This window comes from Dinoponera quadriceps, unplaced genomic scaffold (assembly GCF_001313825.1).
Source record: "Dinoponera quadriceps isolate SergipeBrazil2010 unplaced genomic scaffold, ASM131382v1 scaffold405, whole genome shotgun sequence".
NCBI classification, from domain to species: domain Eukaryota; kingdom Metazoa; phylum Arthropoda; class Insecta; order Hymenoptera; family Formicidae; genus Dinoponera; species Dinoponera quadriceps.
The window spans coordinates 1,786,402-1,808,604 of NW_014554754.1; the positions used below are offsets into that span (position 1 = coordinate 1,786,402).

General features: G+C 44.9%; 2 protein-coding genes across 2 annotated transcripts in view; both read right to left on the minus strand.

Moving 5' to 3' along the window:
• Window positions 1-6: 6 nt before the first annotated feature.
• LOC106741306 (uncharacterized protein C45G9.7) lies at window positions 7-1,321 on the minus strand. The gene is made up of 3 exons (XM_014613126.1): window positions 951-1,321; window positions 721-849; window positions 7-611 (listed from the first exon to the last, which is right to left on the minus strand). The coding sequence occupies exons 1-3, from the start codon at window positions 1,005-1,007 to the stop codon at window positions 423-425; spliced, it is 375 nt and encodes a 124-aa protein (XP_014468612.1). The 5' UTR covers window positions 1,008-1,321; the 3' UTR covers window positions 7-422.
• Window positions 1,322-1,872: 551 nt separating this feature from the next.
• The window catches only part of LOC106741521 (Down syndrome cell adhesion molecule-like protein Dscam2), a 105,509-nt gene continuing 85,178 nt past the window's right edge, over window positions 1,873-22,203 (minus strand). The window contains 28 exon segments of the mRNA XM_014613639.1: window positions 1,873-4,354; window positions 5,688-5,876; window positions 6,764-6,866; window positions 6,985-7,148; window positions 7,271-7,439; window positions 7,516-7,742; window positions 7,835-8,282; window positions 8,427-8,612; window positions 8,672-8,860; window positions 9,179-9,358; window positions 9,542-9,630; window positions 9,714-9,930; window positions 10,228-10,389; window positions 10,464-10,610; window positions 10,671-10,914; window positions 11,064-11,134; window positions 11,213-11,368; window positions 11,435-11,665; window positions 11,770-12,063; window positions 12,420-12,855; window positions 14,239-14,384; window positions 14,782-15,051; window positions 15,443-15,647; window positions 15,649-15,818; window positions 16,883-17,123; window positions 17,729-17,919; window positions 18,844-18,984; window positions 19,154-19,300. Of these exon segments, the coding sequence (XP_014469125.1) occupies window positions 4,303-4,354; window positions 5,688-5,876; window positions 6,764-6,866; window positions 6,985-7,148; window positions 7,271-7,439; window positions 7,516-7,742; window positions 7,835-8,282; window positions 8,427-8,612; window positions 8,672-8,860; window positions 9,179-9,358; window positions 9,542-9,630; window positions 9,714-9,930; window positions 10,228-10,389; window positions 10,464-10,610; window positions 10,671-10,914; window positions 11,064-11,134; window positions 11,213-11,368; window positions 11,435-11,665; window positions 11,770-12,063; window positions 12,420-12,855; window positions 14,239-14,384; window positions 14,782-15,051; window positions 15,443-15,647; window positions 15,649-15,818; window positions 16,883-17,123; window positions 17,729-17,919; window positions 18,844-18,984; window positions 19,154-19,300 (5,465 nt within the window). The 3' untranslated portion in view covers window positions 1,873-4,302.

A 22,203-nucleotide genomic window follows, 5' to 3' on the forward strand; every position in this document is an offset into this window, starting at 1 on the left:
AAATTAAATTTGACAGATATCATTTTTCCACAGTATCCTCATTGAAAAATAGGAATATCAACAACCCATGTCTTCACAGTCAAAGGTATATGTAAGTAAATGCAACTTTATTATGCTTTGGCATCTCTTCTTTTATAGACTTCTTCATAAAGATACTAAACAGTATCTTTATAATCAAGTTAGAGTAGTGACTTCTGCTTCAGTTTTGAGACAAATAGAGCAACTATTTCAAATGTCTCATAATTCAACGATATCTCATACTAAACTAACTTCTATGCGTGTTAATGATCAGATAGAAGTTGCTAGTATTTACTGTAATAATATTTGGCAGAAAATAGATTGAATAGGCAAATCTTGTTAAAAAAAAAAAAGATATATGAAATAAATATTTCTCCAAGAACAGAATTTCTTTTGGTATATCTTTAAGTACTGGTGACACCTTTACGGGCTACTAAAAGATTTAATACTGGATGTTTTCTTATATAAGAAACAGCTTTCTTATGAGTCACCATAGTGAAGTCATATCCATTGCATTGTAAGATTTTGTCGTGCATTCTAAGACCGCTTTTTGCTGCTGGTGATCCTTCATGCACTTCTGTCACGTATATACCCTGCAAGAGATTCAAATTTATAAGCTCTTATGTTAGATTTAAGAAATATAAATAGGTCTATGCATATGTGAAAGCATATTTATTAGATATTATACATCATATTTCTCACATTGTCCGTGTAACCCTGAGGACTTTTTGTAAAGTCTTGATCGATCCCGCCGCCTATTTTGAAACCACATTTCATTATTTCCTCGCCATTCTCGTTAATTTCTGTTTCCTTGTGTAATGTGATTGGTATCTATAATCAAATCAATATGCAATGTTCTTTTGACAACAATGGGTGTGTATGTGTGTGTATCACGACTTGACAATTATATAACGTAATTTAAGAATGCGTACGCTTAGGCATTCCATCGCAGTGCCCGGCTGATGTTGAAAGGCCATTTTCGCGCACATAATGAGATACTTGAACTCTGGCACACGTTTATTTCACAAATTACTCCGACAACTAGCGGCCGACTGTACGCGCCAAGGGCACAATTAATGATCAAATCACAATTCACGTTACGGCGTCGTGCAATCGTGCGCGATTAATACGAACGGAAATCCGGCTCTCGGGCGTTTCTAACGGTCGAACGGCTTTTATTACTTCCCGAATGCAATTTTCTATAAGTGAACCTTCCGAACGAGCTTCGGTGGAATGACAGCCATGCGCGTCGTTGAAATAGACGTCAAGAAGCTGAACAAGGATGGACGATATACGACCGACGAATTGATGTTTGATTCTTCTAGATGGCACCAGGCAGCCCGTTTTAGTCGCATTTTATCGGGTCTAACGACTCGACTATCACCCCAAAGTATAGTTCCGAAGTCTCCGCTATGAGCCGCCACCGTTTCTAAACACCAAATCGGATTGGTCGAAGCTCGAAGGACGGAGGGGATATATTTGAACTTAGTTCTGTAGTAACCGCGCGTCCGGCCGTACAATGGCGGGTCTTTCCTTCAGTCGTCGGTTTCATCCGCGAATTCTCCGAAAATCCTCACCTTTCCGTCCCAAATCTTCGAGCTCCTTACGCAAATAGGTATTTCCATCATATCATATTATTAACCTTTATGCATACGGTATTGAGAATCTCAGGAAATCCAGATAAAGTCTCTGAGGGAAAGGGAGAGAGAAGGAGAGAAGCTAGGCGGATTGGTTAAAGAGAGATGGACACACACAAAGATAATACGGAGAATCAGATCTCCGAAGAAATCAACGCGGCCCTTTATCGGTTTTGCGAAATCAGCGTTAATATCAAAATTCTACCATACCGTATTTCTTCCTTTTTATTTCCTTTTTTGTCAGTGAATGTATACATATGTCTCGGTGGAGACCGTTCCCTTGGCATATACAAATTCCAGAATTATCGAAATGTTCAAAATGGCGTCTTTACTGACTTTTCGTCGTAAATAATTTTCATTTCATTCCGCATTTGCTCTAATTATTCGAACAGTCTTCGTTTGACGGTTTCACTGGCGCGACGAATTAAAACATTTACACATATTTCCACTTCTCAAAATGACAATATATCTCGCATTTATTCCGACTGTTAAACGAACAGTTTTGCTCTTACGGTGGCGGGTACGCGACAGATTTAAGCATACGCACGGTACTCTCTCTCTCTCTCTCTCTTTCTCTCTCTCTCTCTCTCTCTCTCTCTCTTCCCCCAATATAATTTCGCTTTGTATATTTGATCGAATTGTTCAAACGGTCTTATCTCACGGAAAATAGATGAATTACGAGGAATCAACGATTATTTATCTCCATTTCCTGAATTTTGTAGGCAGGAAATCCAATTTTACCAAACACTATTTCCTCTTTGATTCCTTTCCGATCCGTCTATTTTCTCGCGGTATGATGTTACGACTCCGGCCGCAATTAATTTCGCCACATTTTCTCGCGTATATTTTCTCGTTCTCCGAAATAAACGTTCCCGAATACGCCAATCTCGAAGGATCTCGCCTTCCGACCATCTCGTTTATATACATATCATATCTACGCGATAACTCGCTGGTAAAGCAAATAGAAGACGCACGTTGTGAATTTCCATAAAATACCTACGAGACTTATCCGCATCAATAACACCTTAATGAAAACAGTCATGAGATAATACTAAGTGAGTCTTTCGAGTCTTGTCTCTCTTTATTTAAAAAGAGAAAAAAAAAAACGAGAAGCGAAAGCGGGAGGAAAAATGTCGGGCGCGCGTATCGCGTGCCTCCGTTCCGGCACGATCGGAAGTGTCGGCTCGACAGAACGGCTGATGATTTACTTTCTTTGGCAGAAGTTAACATAAGCGTACTCGGTTAACGTCAGTCTCATGTCGCCGAGGAGATCTTCGAGAAAAGAAAACGAGGCGCTGGATTCCCGACGGGAGGAATGGAGCTCTACAGTTTCATCGATCGCTCTACGATTGCTCTACGAATCTCGGCCCTGCCTGCGGATATATTATGGTTCCTGTCTCCGCGTGAGTGATATCCCATAATCAATAGCGTATTTCACGATCACACCGATAAATGTCATCCGTTGAGGAGCCATTTTAGATTTATTTACACAATTAAGGCGCTAGTCGCTCGTTCGAATGATCGGCCCGTAGATACTAATTTAATGGCAGCGCTTAAGAGCGCTCGGCTTCTCGGTTTTGGGCCATGAAGGATCACATGTACAGTCCTTCTTGTTCCAAATCTTCCCCGTGACGTTCTTAATACTATACAGTTTCGTTAGAATTGGCACTATTAGAAAAGAAACTAATCAGTCGTCGAAGGTTAATTTTCAAAATCAGCGTCATCGAATCGTATTGCACTTTTTCACGATAAATGTATGCATATATCTCAAACGTTACTTCGAAGAAAGCAACATTTCGAAATCAACGTTCGATGTCCGAGATGGAGAGTTTCATCGAATATTATATGCCCTGTGCGCTTCCTCTCTCAATTAATTGACCTATTTTACGAGGGGTAACACGTAACGCCGCGGACGCTGCGACGCTCTTAAAATCTTTTAAAATGTAATACTCGTTTCCCGATAAATTGGTCATTTCTACATTCGCACATAGAATGGCTCGTTAATAAGTAAATCGCAGTAAGTGAAGCGGAGATACTCGTTGCGGTAGTTGGCGTTCACCCTGTATATCAGTAATTGGTCGTCGCGAAAGTAATGGATCGGTCAATCAGACTTCCTTTATCGCTTTATCACGTTTCGTATAATAATACAATACAATCGTAATTTGGCGATAGAAAGAATAAATGCTATCAAAAACGCGCAGTTAGTCGTCGCAGTGTTTTCCGTTGTTTCTCGATTAATCGCGTGTGTGTGTGTGTATGTATGCGTGTGTGCGTATGTGTGCCGGCAAGCGAGAGGTTTGGCATTCTTTTCTCCCGCCATTCGGCGCGCTGTTTCGTTTGCGGTAGTACATACAGGGTTACGTACGAAGGCCATGTTTTTCTTTTATGTATAATAACGGCAGTATTTTGCGCAACGCAGGTCTGTAGTTAACACCTCTCCGAACAGAACTCTCTGCGAGTCCTTTGTCATTCTCCGTCGTCGATCGGTTGAATTGTCCCTTACGATACATTGAACTACCATCTCCGTTAAGATCCCGTAAAATTTCCGCCAACGACGGATGATCCCGAGGAGAAATGATTCCCCGTCTCTTCCTAAACAATATTATATCGTCCGGCGAAGATACCAAGTCGAACCAGCGAATCTCGATCATACGTGTATAGTGAACTCTTGCCTTTCTTGCTCCTTCCTTTGCTGATATCTGCAACAGACGATCTCTTGTCAAAGGTACATGAAGTATCGATTAATTTTCAAACGTTTCGAAGTCGAAAGAGAGAAAACTGAATCATTTCTTACAAATTGACGATATCTCAATTTTATACAGAACGCTCCAAGCTCTCTTCATCGCTCTTTATTTAGCTTAAATTTTTTATTAACTATGTTCACGATCAAAGCCCAAATTTTGAATTGAAGGGTTAGACCAACGTAACAATTCGAAAATATCGAATTTTTTTCACACCTTTCATGACCTTATAATCTTAAAAATATGCATCTAAAGTTTCATGATGAAATTCCTGATGAATACTATGATATGCGACTTTGAAGCAAGCGGTAACATAAGCAAGTAGTAGCACGGAAATATGGCTCACGCCGCGCGCCAATAGACGGACTCAATGCAAATATTCCTACGATCTGTTTAACTTGTGAAAGGTAATAGCAAACTTGGCAGCAACACGGATATTCAGAACAGTAATGAAAGTTACGACTCCACTGTTTGGATGTTTGCTCCTAAACATGAATGCCGCGGTCCAAAAATAATCAAAATACCTGCCATTTTTAATGATGGATTACCGTTTCATCTTGCAAATGTTCCAACTAATGAAAATAATAATCGGGCCGTAAAGCTAGGCATTCACAAGCAACAAAAATAAGCAACGGTTCGACATCGCGAACTTGCGCATATCCCGAATCACAAAGAAAGTAAGACAGGTGAGAAGGGAAGAATTAGCTGCCCCTAATGAATTGTGCAAAGAAACTGAAGGTTTAACGCACGGGGCAGGAATAGTCGATTAGACGTAAGTTGCAAACTTTGTATGTTATGTCTCAAGAAATTCTCTCAAAGCTTTAAACGCGAAATCCTTTTCTCGGGGCCACGTTTTACCATTCCGCGGAATAGATAACTCGAAGCATAATTAATTGAAATATATAATATAACAATTAACTGAAACTTTCAGTAGACACGTGTCATCGAAGGGTGAACCTAAAAAATCAAAAAGAAAAGAGGCAAAAACGTGAAAATAAGTTCGTTAACGCACGATGACAAGAAAGATGCGAAATTTTTGCGAAATTATTTCCTAAAAATACGCTACTTTTCAGAGTGTTACACTGGTCTGACCCGAATGTGTGCCGTGTTCGTGATGCCGCCGAGAATGATGCAAACAACCAACATTTCGCCCCGTTCGGCTATCGCTGTGGAGCGACGGCGCGCGACGCCTAGCGCGTTCTGTATACGGGCAAGACGTAAAATTTCTCCGGTGTCGGCCTCAGCCGCTTGGTGTTTGACATGCCTGGTCTACGGAGACTCGTGTCGATACCTAGCGAGCATAGATTCGACGGCCTCGATCGGTAGTCTACCCAGGCTGCCGCCGTGACGGGTTCCGGCCGACAAACTCTGCCACTCACGATCGCGTTCGCGATCACGATCACGGTCGCACTCCACGTCGCTCAATTCACGGCTGTCGCTGAACCCGCTTGGCGGCAATAGCGTCATGTCCTCCACCGAACTGCCAAACAGATTAGAGGATATGTCGGCCGAATCAGAAAGGGTGGTCGCTAAAGTATGATAGGTAATCGATGGCGGTGGTCTCGCTACGTCTCCTCTCGCTCGAATCGCGAGACCTTTCGTCGCGACGCTGCCGCCTGAATTAAGGAATCGACAGAACGCAATTTTCATTCAATCGGATCTCCAAGTAGCGGGAATCTCTTAAAATTATATTGAGTCGTTCGATAACTTCGCGCGCATTTTTCACGACGAACTCAGAGCCGATATCTCTATGTCTCAGACACAACGTTTTATTCGTTTTTTTTTTTGTTTTTTTCGTTCGGTGATTCTCTGCCACTGAAAAACGACCGGTACATTACTGAGTAAAGCCACGCCCGACTATAAAAGTGTCGGCCTTGAACTTTTCGCGAGAATCCGCACGAATTTATCGGACAACCCAATACTTCGATGTCATCTTTGTACATCTTTGATGTCATCTGGACAAGATATCATAAAGTCAGATTATATACATTTCACATGTGTAATTACGCAAATTCTTTCATTCAATTATAGAAGTTCGCTCAAAAGTCTTTCAGATACGAGAAAAATGGTCGTGTGATTCTTTTATATGTAATAGCACGTATTTTAAAACGTCTGCTTAATATCCATCGTCGTATTGAATATCAGGCTTTTAGAACGAAGGGCAAAGATGCGAATTTAATGAATATCCTCCCGAATATTTCTTCCGGCGATTAGTAGAAGCTGTATTACGTTCCGTGAAAAAAGAAACGCAGATTACCGTGGTCGGCATCGTTGCACTCCTTTCTCGCGCCGTTGTGAAAGACCGATGAGATCGGTACCGAATAATCAAGACTGAGTGCTATGTGGAAACAAACAAACCTTGGCTACCTGCGAGTAGACCGGCTCGGCTGTCGGCTTCGTCGTCTCGCGAGTGAGGGCGAGCCTTCGTTGTTGGACTCCGTACTCGATTCCACTCCTCGCGAAAATACATCTGTAACGAATCGTCGGTTACATTCGTCTATACGGCCCGTTTGCTCGATCTTCCTCGACGATCCTTTCCGTATCGATCTACAGAAAGAGAGAAAAGAGAAGAAGAGTAGGGATTATACCTCTACAAGGCTTTACTGGCACCCTATAACTAGGCCCGGCGCATTCGCCGCAGGGACTCCCGGACGTGTCGCTCCCGGAGCCCTGTCGACTCGATCGCAGCTTGCTCTCGGCTTCCGCGATGCTCGGGAAGTAGCGTTGCTTGTGCCACCTTGGTGTTTTCGACCTGCGTGTGAAAGAATACCAGAAAGAGGAAGAGAAGAGAAGAAAAGCGAAGGTGGGAAAAGCGAGGAAGTAGAAGTCGGACGTGGGGCGAGTCAAGCGGCGGCGCAGGAGGAAGCCAATTACCTCTCGAACTCCACGCTGGATCTCTCGTAGTCGATAGTGTTGATATCCTCGTTCTCCAAGTGGCCGAACGTCTTGAACTGCATCGTGTAATCGAGCGTCGCCGTCGTCACCGAGCGGTTTTCTCTCCCGGGAACGCTGAACGTGGCGTACGGACTTATCTCGTACATCTCTGCGAAAGATGACGAAGCGATCGTTGAGTTGTGTCTGCGGGAAAAGCAATTTGCCGAACCGCATCGTCCGCGTACCCGATCCGTGATCGGTCGTTTTGTGGTTCTCCTGCTTCACGGGTGAGCTGGTATAAACCTGATGATTGCGTCTGTTGTCGCGCTCAGCGGTCGATTTCAGTTGCACGGTCGACATGCAGCTCGACAAGTGGTGATGCTGCTGCTGATGCTGTTGTTGCTGAACCATTCCCAATCCCGTCTGTTGTTGCTGTTGCTGTCCCGGCAGCATTTCCCCTAGGTAACTCGCTCTTTCGAGAGCGACGTTCGAGTCACGATTAATGAAAAGTCCGAGAGCGTCGGGAAATTCTCGAGATCTCGAAGAAAAGGAATCGTGCTTTACCTGCCGCTACGTTTGAGCATGACGTATCCCAGAATAACCGCGGAAACGACCAACACGATCGCGCAGATTAACGGCACGACGACGTACAGAACTTTGTGATTAGGCACGGTCTTCTTGACATCGTCCTCCATTATCAGATCGTTAGGCGGACCGATACTGACTCCGCTCAGCGTCGTCGTGGCGAATTCCATTTGCGTCTGAGTCGAGCCCGCATCGTTGTGCGCGGTCAAACGCAGGCTGTACCACGACGCCGTTTTCAAGTCGCGGATAATGAGATTCTCGGTCGCTCGGCTGGCCACCAGGATCCACGGCTCCGTACTGATCCGTCGGCGATATTCCACGGTGTAATATTGAATGGGACACCCCCCGTTAGGCCAAGATAATAAGTTCAGTTTCACCGACGTGCCGTTCGCCGAGATGATATCTCTTTCCTTGGGCAGTAGAGGCGCTGAAATTAGCAGATTCGAACGTAAACCAGCTATATTAAATATGAATAAGCTGCATTTTTCGACAGCGAGAAATCCGACTTCACCGATTTAGGCGAGTTTTACGGAGGATATTCTGCAGTTGGTTCAGGTGTGGTTTGATTTACCGGTGCCTTTCGTTGTTGCGCTGATCAGCGGACTCGGGTCGCCCGTGTCGACGCGATTGTGCGCCGTCAAATGCGCCAAATAGGACGAACCACACTTCAGTCCGGAGAGCACGAACTCCGTCTGCTCGGGAGACAAGGTTATTTCTTCCCAACCTCCCTGATCCCTCTTGTAGCTTAACACGTATCCTGATACAAAGAGATCCCCGTTACACGCGTCTCACGCATAGTGGCTTCCTCGTGATTACCTTGTATAGTAGCACCGCCATTGTCAGGATGATTCCATCGGAATCGGATACTGTTGGTCGTCGTATATTGTAGCTCCAATGACGGTGCTTTGGGCGGCATTACGACGACCAACGAATACGTGATGGAATCGTCGCCGAACAGATTGCTGGCCGAGCAAGTGTAATTTCCCGTGACCGATTGTTCCAATCCTGGAGGAAAAGAAATGATCGGAGAGAAGTTAGCGACGGTGATAATTTCCCGTCCAATTCCTTATCTCGCGCTTGATCGATCAATACTAGAACCGCCATAGATGCCAATTCGGCTTCTGTTTTCTCATTTTCCGATTAACCGACGAGTTATTTTCATACCATTCGCATTACTTGAGATTATATTCACATTTAAAATGACAAAAGGCCAGGGAAAAACTCTTAACCGACACAGATATTTGTAGATTTTACAGCAATTTTCAAGATCAACAAAGCCAAAACGGCCACCATCGGCGTTTCTAGTGTTAATATATTACTTACCGCGTATATTGAGATGTCCGTCGTGTGTAATCTCGTAATGCCTGCTGGTGGAGATCTGACCGTTTCTATATGTCCAGATTGGTCGCGGCGTGGGATTCCCCACTACCAGACACGATAGCATGACCGACGACTTCACAGCCCTCCTCAGTACTTGCGAGAACGACGCCACTCTGGCGGGAGCTGCGGAACGAGTTCTCACAATTACACGAAGAAATTCAACGAAATGATTGCGCGAGGGGAACGCATAAAGTATCGGAATTATACTGTTCGGCAAAGTATACGCGCGATACGTCAGCTAGACTTCGAAATTCGAATAACTTTCACTCGGATCCGATATCTCTCGAACACGTGACCCGCAATCACCTCTGGTATTCGTCGTCTGCGTAACTATAATGGTTTGCTCCCCTTCTCCGACGCTGGTCGTCGCCGACACCCAGAATTCGTACAACTGCCTGAAAGATCAACGTTCGATAGAGAAATTCAGCGGCGAAGAAGCGAGTAATGCCTCACGATACGTCGAGATAATCGCGTCTACCTCTCCACCAGGTCCCGTAATTCCATCGTGAGGGTGTCCGTGGGCGACAACGGCGGCTCGTGCATTGTGTACGCGTTGTGATTTTTCGAGCCGGCTTCTCTGCTGTACACCGTGTATTTCGAGACGTTCCCGTTAGGCTGCAACGGCGGCAACCACGAAACTAATATGCTCTCCGCCGTTAACGCGAGCGCTTTGATACCAGCGGGCGGGCCAGGAACTATAAAAAGAGTTGCGGTCGAATCGTTCCTCTTGGAAATTTATCCGCCTGCGAGAAAGCATCTCAAATCGAATACGTTTGATCCGGCTTCCCGGCCGGTGCTGCGTGGATTTGTTTCCGACGTTTCGTGCGCGCTTAATCAACTCACTTCTTCAAGGAGAGGAGAGACCTGCGATTATTCACGAAATGAATACGAAATCTGTAGTTCGGGTGTGCGTGCGTTCACGAAACGTCGGGAGAAAATTCGCGAAGGACGCGGCACCAAACCCGGAAGTCAGATGAAATCGAGTATCTCACCGTCCTCTTCCGTCATGCAGAAAATCGGTGGGCTGAGCGCTCCGTCGCCCGCTTTCGTGTAGGCCAACACCTTGATGGAGTAATTCGTGTACTTGTACAACGTGTGCAAGTAGGTCTCCATGCTGGAGGTCTTCTTCACCTCGCCGACCGTCGAGATGTCCACTGGAAAAACAAGCGGAACTTCGACGTCTCGCTTCTTCGTCCTCGCCTAAAGCGCTTGTTCATGAGCGACTCACTGTTATCGGTAGGCACCGGCCTGTAATAGACTTTGTATCCTATGATAATCCCACCGTGCTGGTGAAGCGGCGGTGCGATCCAGGACACCTTGACGCTCTGCGAAGATAACGGGGCACACGTCACTTGAGTCGGCGGCGTTTCCGGCACTGCAAAGAGACGAAGGAAGTTTCAGGTGTGCCTCTTTGCTTTCGCCCGCTCGAAAGTACCTCCTTCCTGAGTAGTGCCCACGATGGGAGAGCTGGTTGGTCCGCTGGCTATACTGTTGAAGGCTCGGATCGAAATGTCGTACTTGGTGAACTTCCTCAAGCCGGTCAGTTGCACCTTCGTCGTCGCCCAGCCGTTCACGGTCAGGCTTTTACTTTGATTCACGCCCGAAGTCGACGACGAGTGTTCCGACCACGTGACTATGTATCCTAACAGATCACCGTTGCAGGATTCCTTCGGCGGTGGCTGGAAAACGTCATTTCGTCGTTCGTTGCAACGCTGTAATCTCCTTAATCTCGGGTTATCGCGTCCTGATTTACTCGAGAGAACGTTAACACGTTGACGCCGATCATAAGGCGTCTCGCGTTTCGGCAAATTAACGGCATTACCCTCACCTGCCAACTAACCATGAGTTCCCCGGGCCCGGCGGATTGCACTTTGATGTTTTGCGGCGGTTCTGTGGGCGCTGTTACATAGAAGCGGTGTTACGACGATGCAGTGAAGTTTCTGTCATACGATCGCGTTGTCGCGCGAAGGCACTTACCCTCCTCCTGCGTCTTCGCCACCACCGGCTCCGTCGGTCCGCTCGCGTCGATGGAGTTTATGGCGAATATCCTGAAGGTATAGGTGACAGCCGGATGAAGACCGCCGACCAGAGCTACTTCTTGGTCATCGGCCGCGGTATCGAACGGCGATAAGCCTGGAATTGATATCAGTTGCGGAACGAACAGACGCGCGACATCGATCCGGGCGAATGTGGACGAACCGTTTTGGGTCGGATGTATAGAATTACCGCTATTGGGGCTTCCCGGCGTGTACGTGACGTTGTGCGTTTTAACGGGATTCCAATCGTCGGTCATACCGTGGCTCAGCGAGCGGTATTGTATCACGTAATTTCTTATGGGGCTGTTCCCGTCGAAGGACCGCTTCCACAGCAAGCGTATCGATCGAGAACCAATCTCTATTACCTCTAGTCCGGCTGGTGGATCCGGCCTCTCTGTAAGAAGTCGAGCGAACTTTTCTCCCCGTCGCGATAAAATCTCGCCGACAGGCGGATTCGGCAACCGAGAGACATCCGGCGAAGCGCTCATTTTCGCTCACCTTGCACCGCTAAATAAATGAGATGCTCGCTTCTTCCGTAAGCATTGTTCGCCGTGCACCTGTAGACTCCGGAATCTTGCCGATCGCTGTTCGCGACGGACAGTTGAGACTTCAGGCCGTTGTCAGTCTTAATCTCGCCGATGCTCAATCTGTGATTGCTCATGTCCAGCCGATCGCTGTTGTGCATCCATTGCACCTCTATGGGATTGTCGCCGATCACGGTGCAATCGATGGTCACGGACTCCCCGCGGCGAATCGTCACGTTCTTACTCTGGAACTCGAACCTCGCCGGCTCTGCGCAGACGGAGATCATCAATTTCGCTCTCCCCGGGGAATATTTACCCCGTAACCTCCCGATATCGTTAGTGCGAAACTGCGCGAGATTAGAAATGGATTAACACCGACAAAAGGAAAGAACGATTCCGAACATTCTTATTATTAGACGGCAAAAATCGTACGTATCAACCTTTGATTTGACAATGTTTTCGGAGAATATAAATCCACAAAGTGTCATCAATATTTTGGAGTTTTTTATCGGGTGACCGCAAATCTTATCTGCGCTATTCCGGAGCATTTAGGACTCCGTCCGTCTTGCACTAGATCATCGTCAATAATTAGTCCGCAATTTGTAACGTTAATCGCACTCTTACCGTGCACGGACACGTATATCACTTTGCTCAGTCCTGATCCGATTCCATTGTTAGCCCGACACAGATAGTAACCCTCATCCTGCGGGCCGGCGGAAGCCGTCCACAAAGACCCATTAGGCAATATCGTGAGTCTACCATCGGAACCATCGACCAGCGGCTGATAGTCGTTGGACGTTCTGCCTCTGGCACGCAGCCACGTGATACGCGGCGGCGGAAAACCTTTCGCCTCGCAATGGACGTTCAGCGGATTGCCCAGGAGGGTAGCCACGTCCTGCGGCTCAAATATCCATTGAGGAGGTACTTTCACCAAGAGTTCCGCCGTGTGGTTGACCTTGGCGGCGCTGTTCGTGGCCACGCAGGTGTATTTGCCGCTGTGTCGCGACGACAGTTCCTTGAAGACGAGCAGACTGAAGAACTCAGCGCCTCGCTCTTCGATCTGCGCGACAAGGATACGTCCGAAGGCACAATTGAGGACATTTTGTGTGAAATATTTTAAGAGGCGACCCCGGGTGGAAATTTCCCAGATACCCGCAGGTATAGCATAGATTCTGATTAGATTACCCAAACTTGTATCAAATAAGTGTGACATATTGTGAGACACCAATTAGAAATTCCATTCTTATCCCAATTATAGGAAAATATATTTTAAGAAAACGTTGAGCAGAACAAATGAAATCTGATTGGATTTCTTACTTAGAATCACAATTTTATTTAGTTAGTTGGATCCCATTTTCTCCGCCCGACATTTCCAACAAAGTTTTTCTTTTTCAGATTGCTATTTCGCGTGTTTATGTTGAACAGAATATCTGAAAAGATTTGAATATTCATGCGCGTTTGACGTATATATAAATACTTCAAAAGCGTAAATATTCGAGCTGGTCATTTCAATCTCTGACATTTGAAAACCTTGTGTAAAAAATGAAATTATTTTTATTTTCCTACCTACAAAATTGAATTTTCCCAATTTTTTCGTTTCTTTCGTTAGGCCTGATTAAATCACCTGTAAGGAAATTTTCAAAACATTTCCAAGTATAGCATAGATTCTGATCAGATTATCTAAACTTATCTCAAATGAGTGTGACACATTGCGATATCAATTAGGAATTTGATAATATTCTATATCATTCTTATTCCAGTTATAAGAAAATTTTAAGAAAACGTTTGGCAAAGCAAATGGAATCTGTATGGATCTCTCACTTAGAATCGCACTTTTGAAATATTACATTTCTAATCTGATTCTTTATAATTTTCCCAATCGGAATCCATTATTTTTTCGGGAAATCCGAATAAATACCAACCAGATCTCAGAAAATTTTCTATGCGGGACAGTCGCGCTGTTCTTATCGGTCTAATTAAAAACGGCTAAATTAGACCAAAATCCGCAAGAAAATTCAAAACCTTCGAGCCGAGGAAGAGAAAGCCGAAAGTAAAGCTAACAACGTCATTTCTTCGCGCGATTTTTGAGACCGCGATAGTTCGCTTATCATATATCGCATTTAAAATTTCATCCCGCGGGATTTGTTTGAGTAACATCATTCGCGGAAAATGTAAATCCCCCGCGGGACTTTCATTACTAGAAAATACGTATTTTCGTTTCCACGAGGTGGAACGCCGAGGAAAAATACGAGGATCGCCAAAGCAAGGTTTGTAGGTAAAATATGTGCATAGCTTTTAAATGAAATTTCAATTCGTTCAGTTTCACTTGCGGCACTAAGGACAAGTGTGTCCCTACTCGGAATATTAATATCGTATATCGCGAGAGAATCGAACACGCTGCCGTAGAAAGATAAAGCTTGCCATCTTCTAATGTAACACTTACGCGAAGGGAAGAGGGCAACGGTTCGCCGTCCTTCAACCAGGAAATGTGGATCGGCAGGTCGCCCGACGTTACGCTGCACGTCACTTGAGCGCGACTGCCTTCTTGCGAATTCGCGGGAAAGCTGAAGGGACTCATTACCGGTGGACCTACAAAATACGCACGGGCAAGGATGTCATATCTCACGTCGTCATATTCTCCACAACTGCGCGTCGGCTAATTACAGATTGCGATACTCTTTTCCTCGATGAATCTCTCAACGCATTTTGTATCCTGATAACGTATCTCCCGAAAATTACTGAAAAAGAAAGAAACTTCCCTATTTGACACGGGACACCTTGCGAAACTCACGCGAGGAAAAGTGTTGTGACCTTCAATCAGCCGACTGTGTGTTACATCGGTCCCTTCGATTCATTGTAAAACTTGAAAATGTTGCCGGAGAGTCTCGGTGCTGCTTTCAAACGCTCGATATTTCCATTCGTCGGCCCCTAGTCTGATCAGTTCCGTATCGTCCGACTTTCTCGGTTTTCTTTCGTCGTCACTTACTGTTAACGGTCAGAAGTATGTCTCTGTTGGCGGTCTCCCCGGAACTCGCTCGGACTATACAGGTGTAGGTGCCGGCATCATTCGGATCCACCGTGACGATCGTAAGGTGGCCCTCACTGTCGACTCGGTGCCTGATGTCAAAGGGCAACTCGGCGCCACCCCGGGTCCACTCGACCGATGTGATCGGATATCCTGAGTAGGGACACGCTATTGTGATGTCGACACCGGCGATGGCGCGAACCGGGGCGATCGATCGGATGTACGGAGGTCCTAAAAATGGGGCTTCTTATTGACTTCGATTTAATACTCTCGTGCGTCGGCGCATTCTGCACATTTAGTCGGCACATTTTCCCGGCCTGATTGTCGAAGCTTCTGCATTTCTGTATATAAATAAATGCGAGCTATTCTCGATCTATGGACTAAAAATTTAGTCAATCTATGTTTAACGTGCCCTATTTCGTATAAAAGTCACGATTGATTTGGCTGGAAAACCGCGAATTCACGTTGGTTGCCCGACATTTATCGGACTTTCATACGTAAAACTCGCTTTGATTTTCAATACATGCGATTGCATTTGTGTATTTTATGTAATATGCAAAGTACGCAAATTCACGCGTTTAATGCAGAACTATTTTCTTCCCGCGGGTATACTCGGTCGTACCGTAAATGTTCAATCTAGCTTTGTGTTCGACGGTCGCCAAAGTGTTGGACGCGACGCAAGCATACAGTCCGCCGTCCTCGGTTCCCGCCGATGAAATGTTTAAGTGACTGATCACGTCACCGGACTGGTCCACGTATTGGCCTATTGCGTACCTGCACGTACAGTTGCTGATTAGAAGACAGTAGGGTATAACGTCCTCTCCTGAATATAGGTACGACCTACCTGTGCCCAGTCGCAATTTGGCTCAGTGGTTCGCCATCAAGCAACCACGTGAAGGATGGTGTCGGTGAACCGGTAGCCGAACACCGCAGAGAGACCGGCGGGCCCGGTCGCAGGGCTTGCTCGATAAATGTATATTGTAGCTCCGGAACCGTGTCTAAAAGTTCGTTTTCAAAGGTGTTCTAAAGGCGAGCAGGCTAAAATGTACACTCTAAAATGCGGTCAATATATTATCACTGAGAAATAGTCAATAGTGATCGTAGTTATAAATAATAGCACTACAAATCAGTAGAATCTCGCTGCAAAAGTCTACTAAGCAACCGTTTCCGTATAAGAGAAATCTAACTGCAGAAACAGTGAAAAAATATATATTATTTATTACTTCTTTTTTATCATCTTAATTCCACTTTTAAGATATTGTCAACGATTGTATCTGAAATATTCTTAATTATAACGTAAGTAAGGATGCTCCTTCTTGGTTTAACTAAATATCGAGTAATATTACGGGCCTTTAGGAGGGAAACACGAATATCTCTCTTTCTCTCTCTCAATGCTTTAAATATTAATATCACTTGATATTAGTATGTCTTAATATTCTTAATTATATTTAATTGATGTGTTTTATATCGTATTTGAAAAACATGCTTATCTTGATGAGACTTGAACTCGAAACCTTGAACTCTTGAGAGACTGCTACCACATGAACACGCCAAATACGACATATGATTGAATGCACATATAAAATGTGCGTATATTTTTTGCACGGGAAGTGCAAAGTAACAGCGATTTGCAATGAATCTTTCACTGGCTAAAATCAATGAAATATCAGACAAAAAAGTTCAGTAGAAGTTTCCTCTAAAAATGAATGAATACTCACTGGTTATCGCGGTAGAATACTGCTTCGCCGACTCACTAATGACATTTTCAACTAAGGAGAATAACAGCCAGCTTTTCGAATTTTACTAGATTCGGTTAGCTTTGACGTTAATTAAAAATTAACGTTATTTACTCAGATTGTCTGATAAAAAAGTAATAAAATCATAAAACTGGGAGGTAAAAAAATCGGATTAAGACGAGAGCTCAGAATAGTAAAATTAATAGAGATCGTTCCACGTAGATTTCTAAAAACCGATTGTGTTAAAAGCAAATAAAAGAGCAAATGAGAGTCGAGCGTAGCGTATATTCAAGGAAAAAAAAACGAGCAATAATGCTCTCGCTGACCTCCAAGCTTGAGTTCGGCGGTGGCTTGCGCGTTTTCCTTGTCGCTCCTCACTAAACACTGATACATCCCTTTGTCCCTGCGACCGACGGAGCCTATCACGAGCACCAAGGGAGCCAACAATCTGATCCTCGTGTCCTGTGCGGTCAATACTGGTACACCGTCGTGCAGCCACTCAACGCTCTCGACCGGATATCCCTCGACCGTGCAGTTCATCGTGGCGGTCTCGCCAGAATTAATGACCTGCGAATGACGACAAGCGAATCTATCCGTATCTCGCATTCGGAAGACCGAGCCACATTTATCCTCGCGATTTCTCAGCTCACGTTTCTCCCTCGGTTTCTCTCACGGCGCGCGGTGAAAAGCAAAAAAGAAGCACGTATCTTCGAAATTTACTCCCTTGTATATCCATTAAGCTGATTATTTTTTTCGTTTGACGTCAATCCAATCAATTCAATCGCCATGTAATAATAGCCTGTAATTGTTTCATTAGTGATTTAATATTACCGATGTTGTCGTTAATTAATTATCATTTAACCCGATTTCCCGTTACACCATCGCGCATCGGCAAAATTAGAATATTGATTTCGTGTAAGTGGATTTAATGCCTGATTTATAACTAATAATTGTTTTCCCGAGCTTATTGGTTAAATAGCTTTCGCTAAATGATGTGATATAGATACATATCAACGGGAAGCTCGGTAATTTGTTATATAATTGAGATTTTCTGTGCTTATAATTACATATCGCGCATCTAAATCCTAAGCGGAATGCTTTTTGCGCGGATAACGGAGCTTCACTGTCCGGCCGTTCGTTCGTTCGCATAAATCAGACCAATCTGTTCATACCTGCACACGCGGCTGAATCCGAGCGTTTAGCTTTGAAGTGACCGACAAGTGCGTCTCCGCTCGTTGCTCGCCGAGTTGATTGCTGGCCCGGCAAACGTATCTTCCAGCGTCCTGCGCGTCTACGCGACGAATTAGCATTAAATCACCCCAAAGCTGAATACGGCCGAACGATTCGACCGGTATCGAGTGGCCTGCGACAAGACATTCGCATGTAACTGTCCGTTCGTGTCACTGCGCGACGTTACTCCAACAATGTATTTTAACGTTCGAGATTCATGTTGAAAATGATTTCACTCCCGACATTTCACAGCTCGTCTCGCAAAGCTTTTCTCTATAAACTGCACGGAAAAAAGAATTAGCTCCCACACGGCTAAAGGACTGACTCTTACGTGGAAAAAACTAATCTCAAATCAAACGATGAAAGATATTCTCATATATAAGCAAGAATATTATAATTTTAGATTTTCATTCTTGATTTGATTGAATTTCTATTGATACAAGTATTACCTGCATTCGATTTAAGAATAAAAATCTTTTCGGAATATTCTAACATTCTTGCTTATATGTGAAAATATCTATCGTTGATTTAAGACTATTTTTTTCTATTTACAGATAAAAATTATTATAATACAACTGAAATTTAGTTGTTTTGGCTAATTTGTTTTGTCTTTGTATCTAGTTTTTAGTTCACACAGCTAAAAACTAGGTCTAGTTTTGCCATTGTCTGGATAATGTGAAAATTTAGTTTAGCGGCACAACCAAAAATTAATACCCTTAACAAATCTTTTCGCTGTCCAAACAGATCTTTTTATTATCACATTAATAAACAATTCGCTGCTCCAGCAAAATTGTTTTCTCCGTGTAATCCCTTCCTTCCGTGCGACTCTACGACGATGCCTCTTTGTCATTAAAGACAATAAGGTATTATTCGTAGTAGTAGTTTGTTAATTTTTTCTCTTTTCCACGAAATAATATTCATTGCGCGACGACACCGTTTAAACATAACACGATATCCGTGCGTTATCGAGGAATCGATGTTTGAGCATAACTAGTCGTTTGTTCGGCGCTACCGTTAACATAGCTTATTCGGTAAACATTCCCCTAATTAAACCAACCATTAACATCGCGATACCAGGTAAATTGCGGCGGTGGGCTTCCTTGCGCCGAGCACGTGAGGTGAACGTCGGAGCCGCTCTCGGCGGAAATAGCGATCTCGGACCGCTGCATCAATCGCGGCGGCGAGGAACCGGTTGGTTCTACGAATAAAACGAAAACGGGTTACAAAATTAAAGGAGATGAGAACGAATGCCCGAAATTATCCGTCCGACCGTCACAGAATGCCGGTCGACGGGCTAAATTGATAGTAAAACGGCTTTCAATTTGACGTCCTGTCTCCAAAAAGATTTATTCGCTTCTGGCGGTTACCCGTGACTGTCAGACTGGCGGGTTCGCTTCTTTTCCGCTCGCTGGTTAAGGCATGCAGGGTCAGACACGAGTACGTCGCTCTGCCGTCTTCTGGTCTGGCGGCCCTAATATGAAGATCACCCTGCGATGTAACCACGAATCTTCCGCCTGTGAACAAAGCCCGGGTCACACACACACAGGCCGATTCGACGCACGATATGTTTTTCAGGCATCTCGCGCGCGCGCTTTCTCTCGGGACTCCGGGAGATTTCTCTTCCCTTCGAGGGAGTACAATATCGGGTTTTCCACTATCGTGATTTTGCTGAACGTGGACTTCTTTTTTTACACATACCCTTAGGTAAATAAGTATTTTCTCGAATTTTGAGCTTCCGCTCTCTTGTGTACGCGTACTCGAGAAGAATGCGCGACTTCGGTGACGAGATACGCGTCTACGAACTGGGAGAGGGGGAGGGTAGGGGGGATTAAAGCTACGAAAATTTCAGTGTGCAGCTGCGAACGCGTTGCAGCCGAGTAAGAATTTTCGCTCTCATCACAACGCAGCGCGAAACTAAAGAAAATGTTCGACTATGCGATTTATTCCAGTTCCTTCTATGGCGCGGCAGACTGAAGCGGAAATACCGTTCGACTTTTCAGAATTCAGAAGCCGGGAAATATCAATAATAAATCCGTGAACGTGCACGCGGTTCCAGCAATATTTTCTCCCGCGCTTCAAGTTCGCGAAGGGGCAAAGGGTTATGCAAAATCCTCAGCATCTGTCGATGAAACCCCTTCGGGTCACGGACGGGCGTACCATCAGGCGTGAAATTTTCAATTTGGCTCAACCATCGGACAGCCATCGAGCAGCCCGGTCTACCGACTCGCTAAAGCCGTCCGACTATTTCGGATTGACCCGCCAAAGATTCTTCTCCATCACGCTCGGGACATTATGAGTTTTCGCGCGCCATTATCTTTTCTTGGGAATAATTAATATGAATTCGTGCCGGAGACAAACCCCAGGAATGCACTCGGAGAAAATGACTTGGGAGTAGCAGCTAAATCTTAAAAGCTAGTTCGAACTTCGCCGTCATTGCTGAAAGTTGGCTATTAGAGGTAAAATACATTTGCTGCGGGGTACGACTTTATTGGCTGAAATTATTTGCACGAACGGCCAAAATTGATTAACTCTGCTAGTTATATCACACACACACACACACACACTGGGAAGTAATTTACCGATGAAAAGAAAATTGCTTTCAATTTTAGAAAACCGTTTGTTTGCATGCAACTGTGAACGTATTTTTTTTTTAATCAGCAATTTATTTGCTTGTTTAACAAAAATAATTCCTCTTTAAATTATTTACTTAAATGTACAGAAATACTTTCTACAATACAATCAGTACTTCTTAAAATATAAAAAATATTTACCGCTACGTAATAAATCTTTAATAAATATATTCGTTAAAATTAAATAAGTTTTCTTTCTCAGTGTAGACGATAAGAAAGATATATCAATCGAAAAATAGTCTAGCCTTGAGGTGATCGACCATCCAAAATTCTCGGATCCAAAAATCTCGGATTCGAATCTATCGGTGCTTAAGCGTGTTTTTCAGATATGATGTAACACTAGTTCGGGTAAATCGACGAAATTTCAAGCAAAATTAGCACACATTAACCCTTAAAAGCAGTTTCTGTTAAAAAAAAAACAAATTTCTAGTCAGGAATATATGATTATTATTGTACATAATGTAGCTAATATTTTTTCTACAGCGCTTAAATTGAAACAGCTTATAAATTTAGCTGCAGCAGCAACGACATCGGCTGTTCTTATTTCGAAGATACATCTTAGCCACCACAGTTAGATTTTAGCTCCTATGGGCTATTCTTTCTCTGAGTATGAACTTTTCATTAACGTCATTATCTTTCGTTACATTATTCACGAAATAGAGAAAGTCACGAAATAATTCGCGCATTTGGCGCTGCAATTTTGCGACATTTTTCTACAAGTTTGCCGTTTTCCGTTAACTATAAAAAGGCTCCATGAATCCTTCGCATTCTAAATGCGAATGCAGATACACATTTGCCAGGTGGAGAGGGGGGAGGGGGGGGGGCGTACGTACATATACAACATCGAGAGCTTATTTCAGCCCACTCGGAAGCTTCGCTTAAGCCAGTCGGAGTCGGCGAGGAATATTTCATGCTCCAAATAATGCGATGCTAATGACGATATCTGTCCGGAACAGCGTGAGAAGATGCGCGTTCAACGCGAACGCGATCCCGCGAGCGCGGTTCTCCTTCCCGGCGATGTCTAACAGGAACGATAGACTCGCAGACTCGATATCGTTGCAACGCATCAATGACAGAACGCGTCATGTTCTTCCGCGACTGTGCAACCGGAACTTCATGTCCCCGAGTCAGACTGCGAATCAGAATGCGATATCCTCAACAGCCGGTTGGGGCGCACAATGCGAGTACCGCGCGCGCGCCGGGAGCCGCGTGTCTCTCTTAACTTTCTTCATCCCGCTAACGGCGAGTTTGCGCTCTCTCATCTTCGCTTATCCGCGAATCGCATTTTTCACGGATCCCCCCGTAAGCGGGAACGAGCGCCCGAGCCGATAATCCGTATTTAACTGGCAAATGCATAACCCGGGCCGATAAGATTCGGTCGCTGTTTTAATCCGGGCATTTCACCGTTCTCGCAGAGTAACGTCAGTCGTCGAGCCGGCGTCTCGTGACTTTTTCACGCGAGAGGAGAAGGAAGAGAGATCCGAATTCCCTCGGAATACATCCGGAGAGACGACGGTCTGGCCGGCGTCTCGCGCTGCGAACTATAAGCGCCGTGGAGGCTTCCTCTCGTCGCGAGCGTGACGAGTGGGATCGCGTTTGTCTTCCCCCCGATATCGCGTACCGTCGTCGTCGTCGTCGTCGATACGTCGCCTTCGATACGGGGATGCCCGGTGGCATCCTTCTTGCGGCGCGTCTGCGAACACCGGTGGGCGATAACCGGCGGCACCGTCGTCACCGTCGGGCCGCGCGGCATCGGGAGACACGTAGAGCACCCCCGGTGTGCAGGT

Bases quoted from the DNA above. Each gene is read 5' to 3' on its own strand.
- LOC106741306 (XM_014613126.1), bottom strand. From the start codon at position 1,007: ATGTGCGCGAAAATGGCCTTTCAACATCAGCCGGGCACTGCGATGGAA. The intron at 850-950 runs GTACGCATTCTT...ATTTGATTATAG, and splicing joins CTGCGATGGAATGCCTAAGC to ATACCAATCACATTACACAA. The intron at 612-720 runs GTGAGAAATATG...AATCTCTTGCAG, and splicing joins CTCAGGGTTACACGGACAAT to GGTATATACGTGACAGAAGT.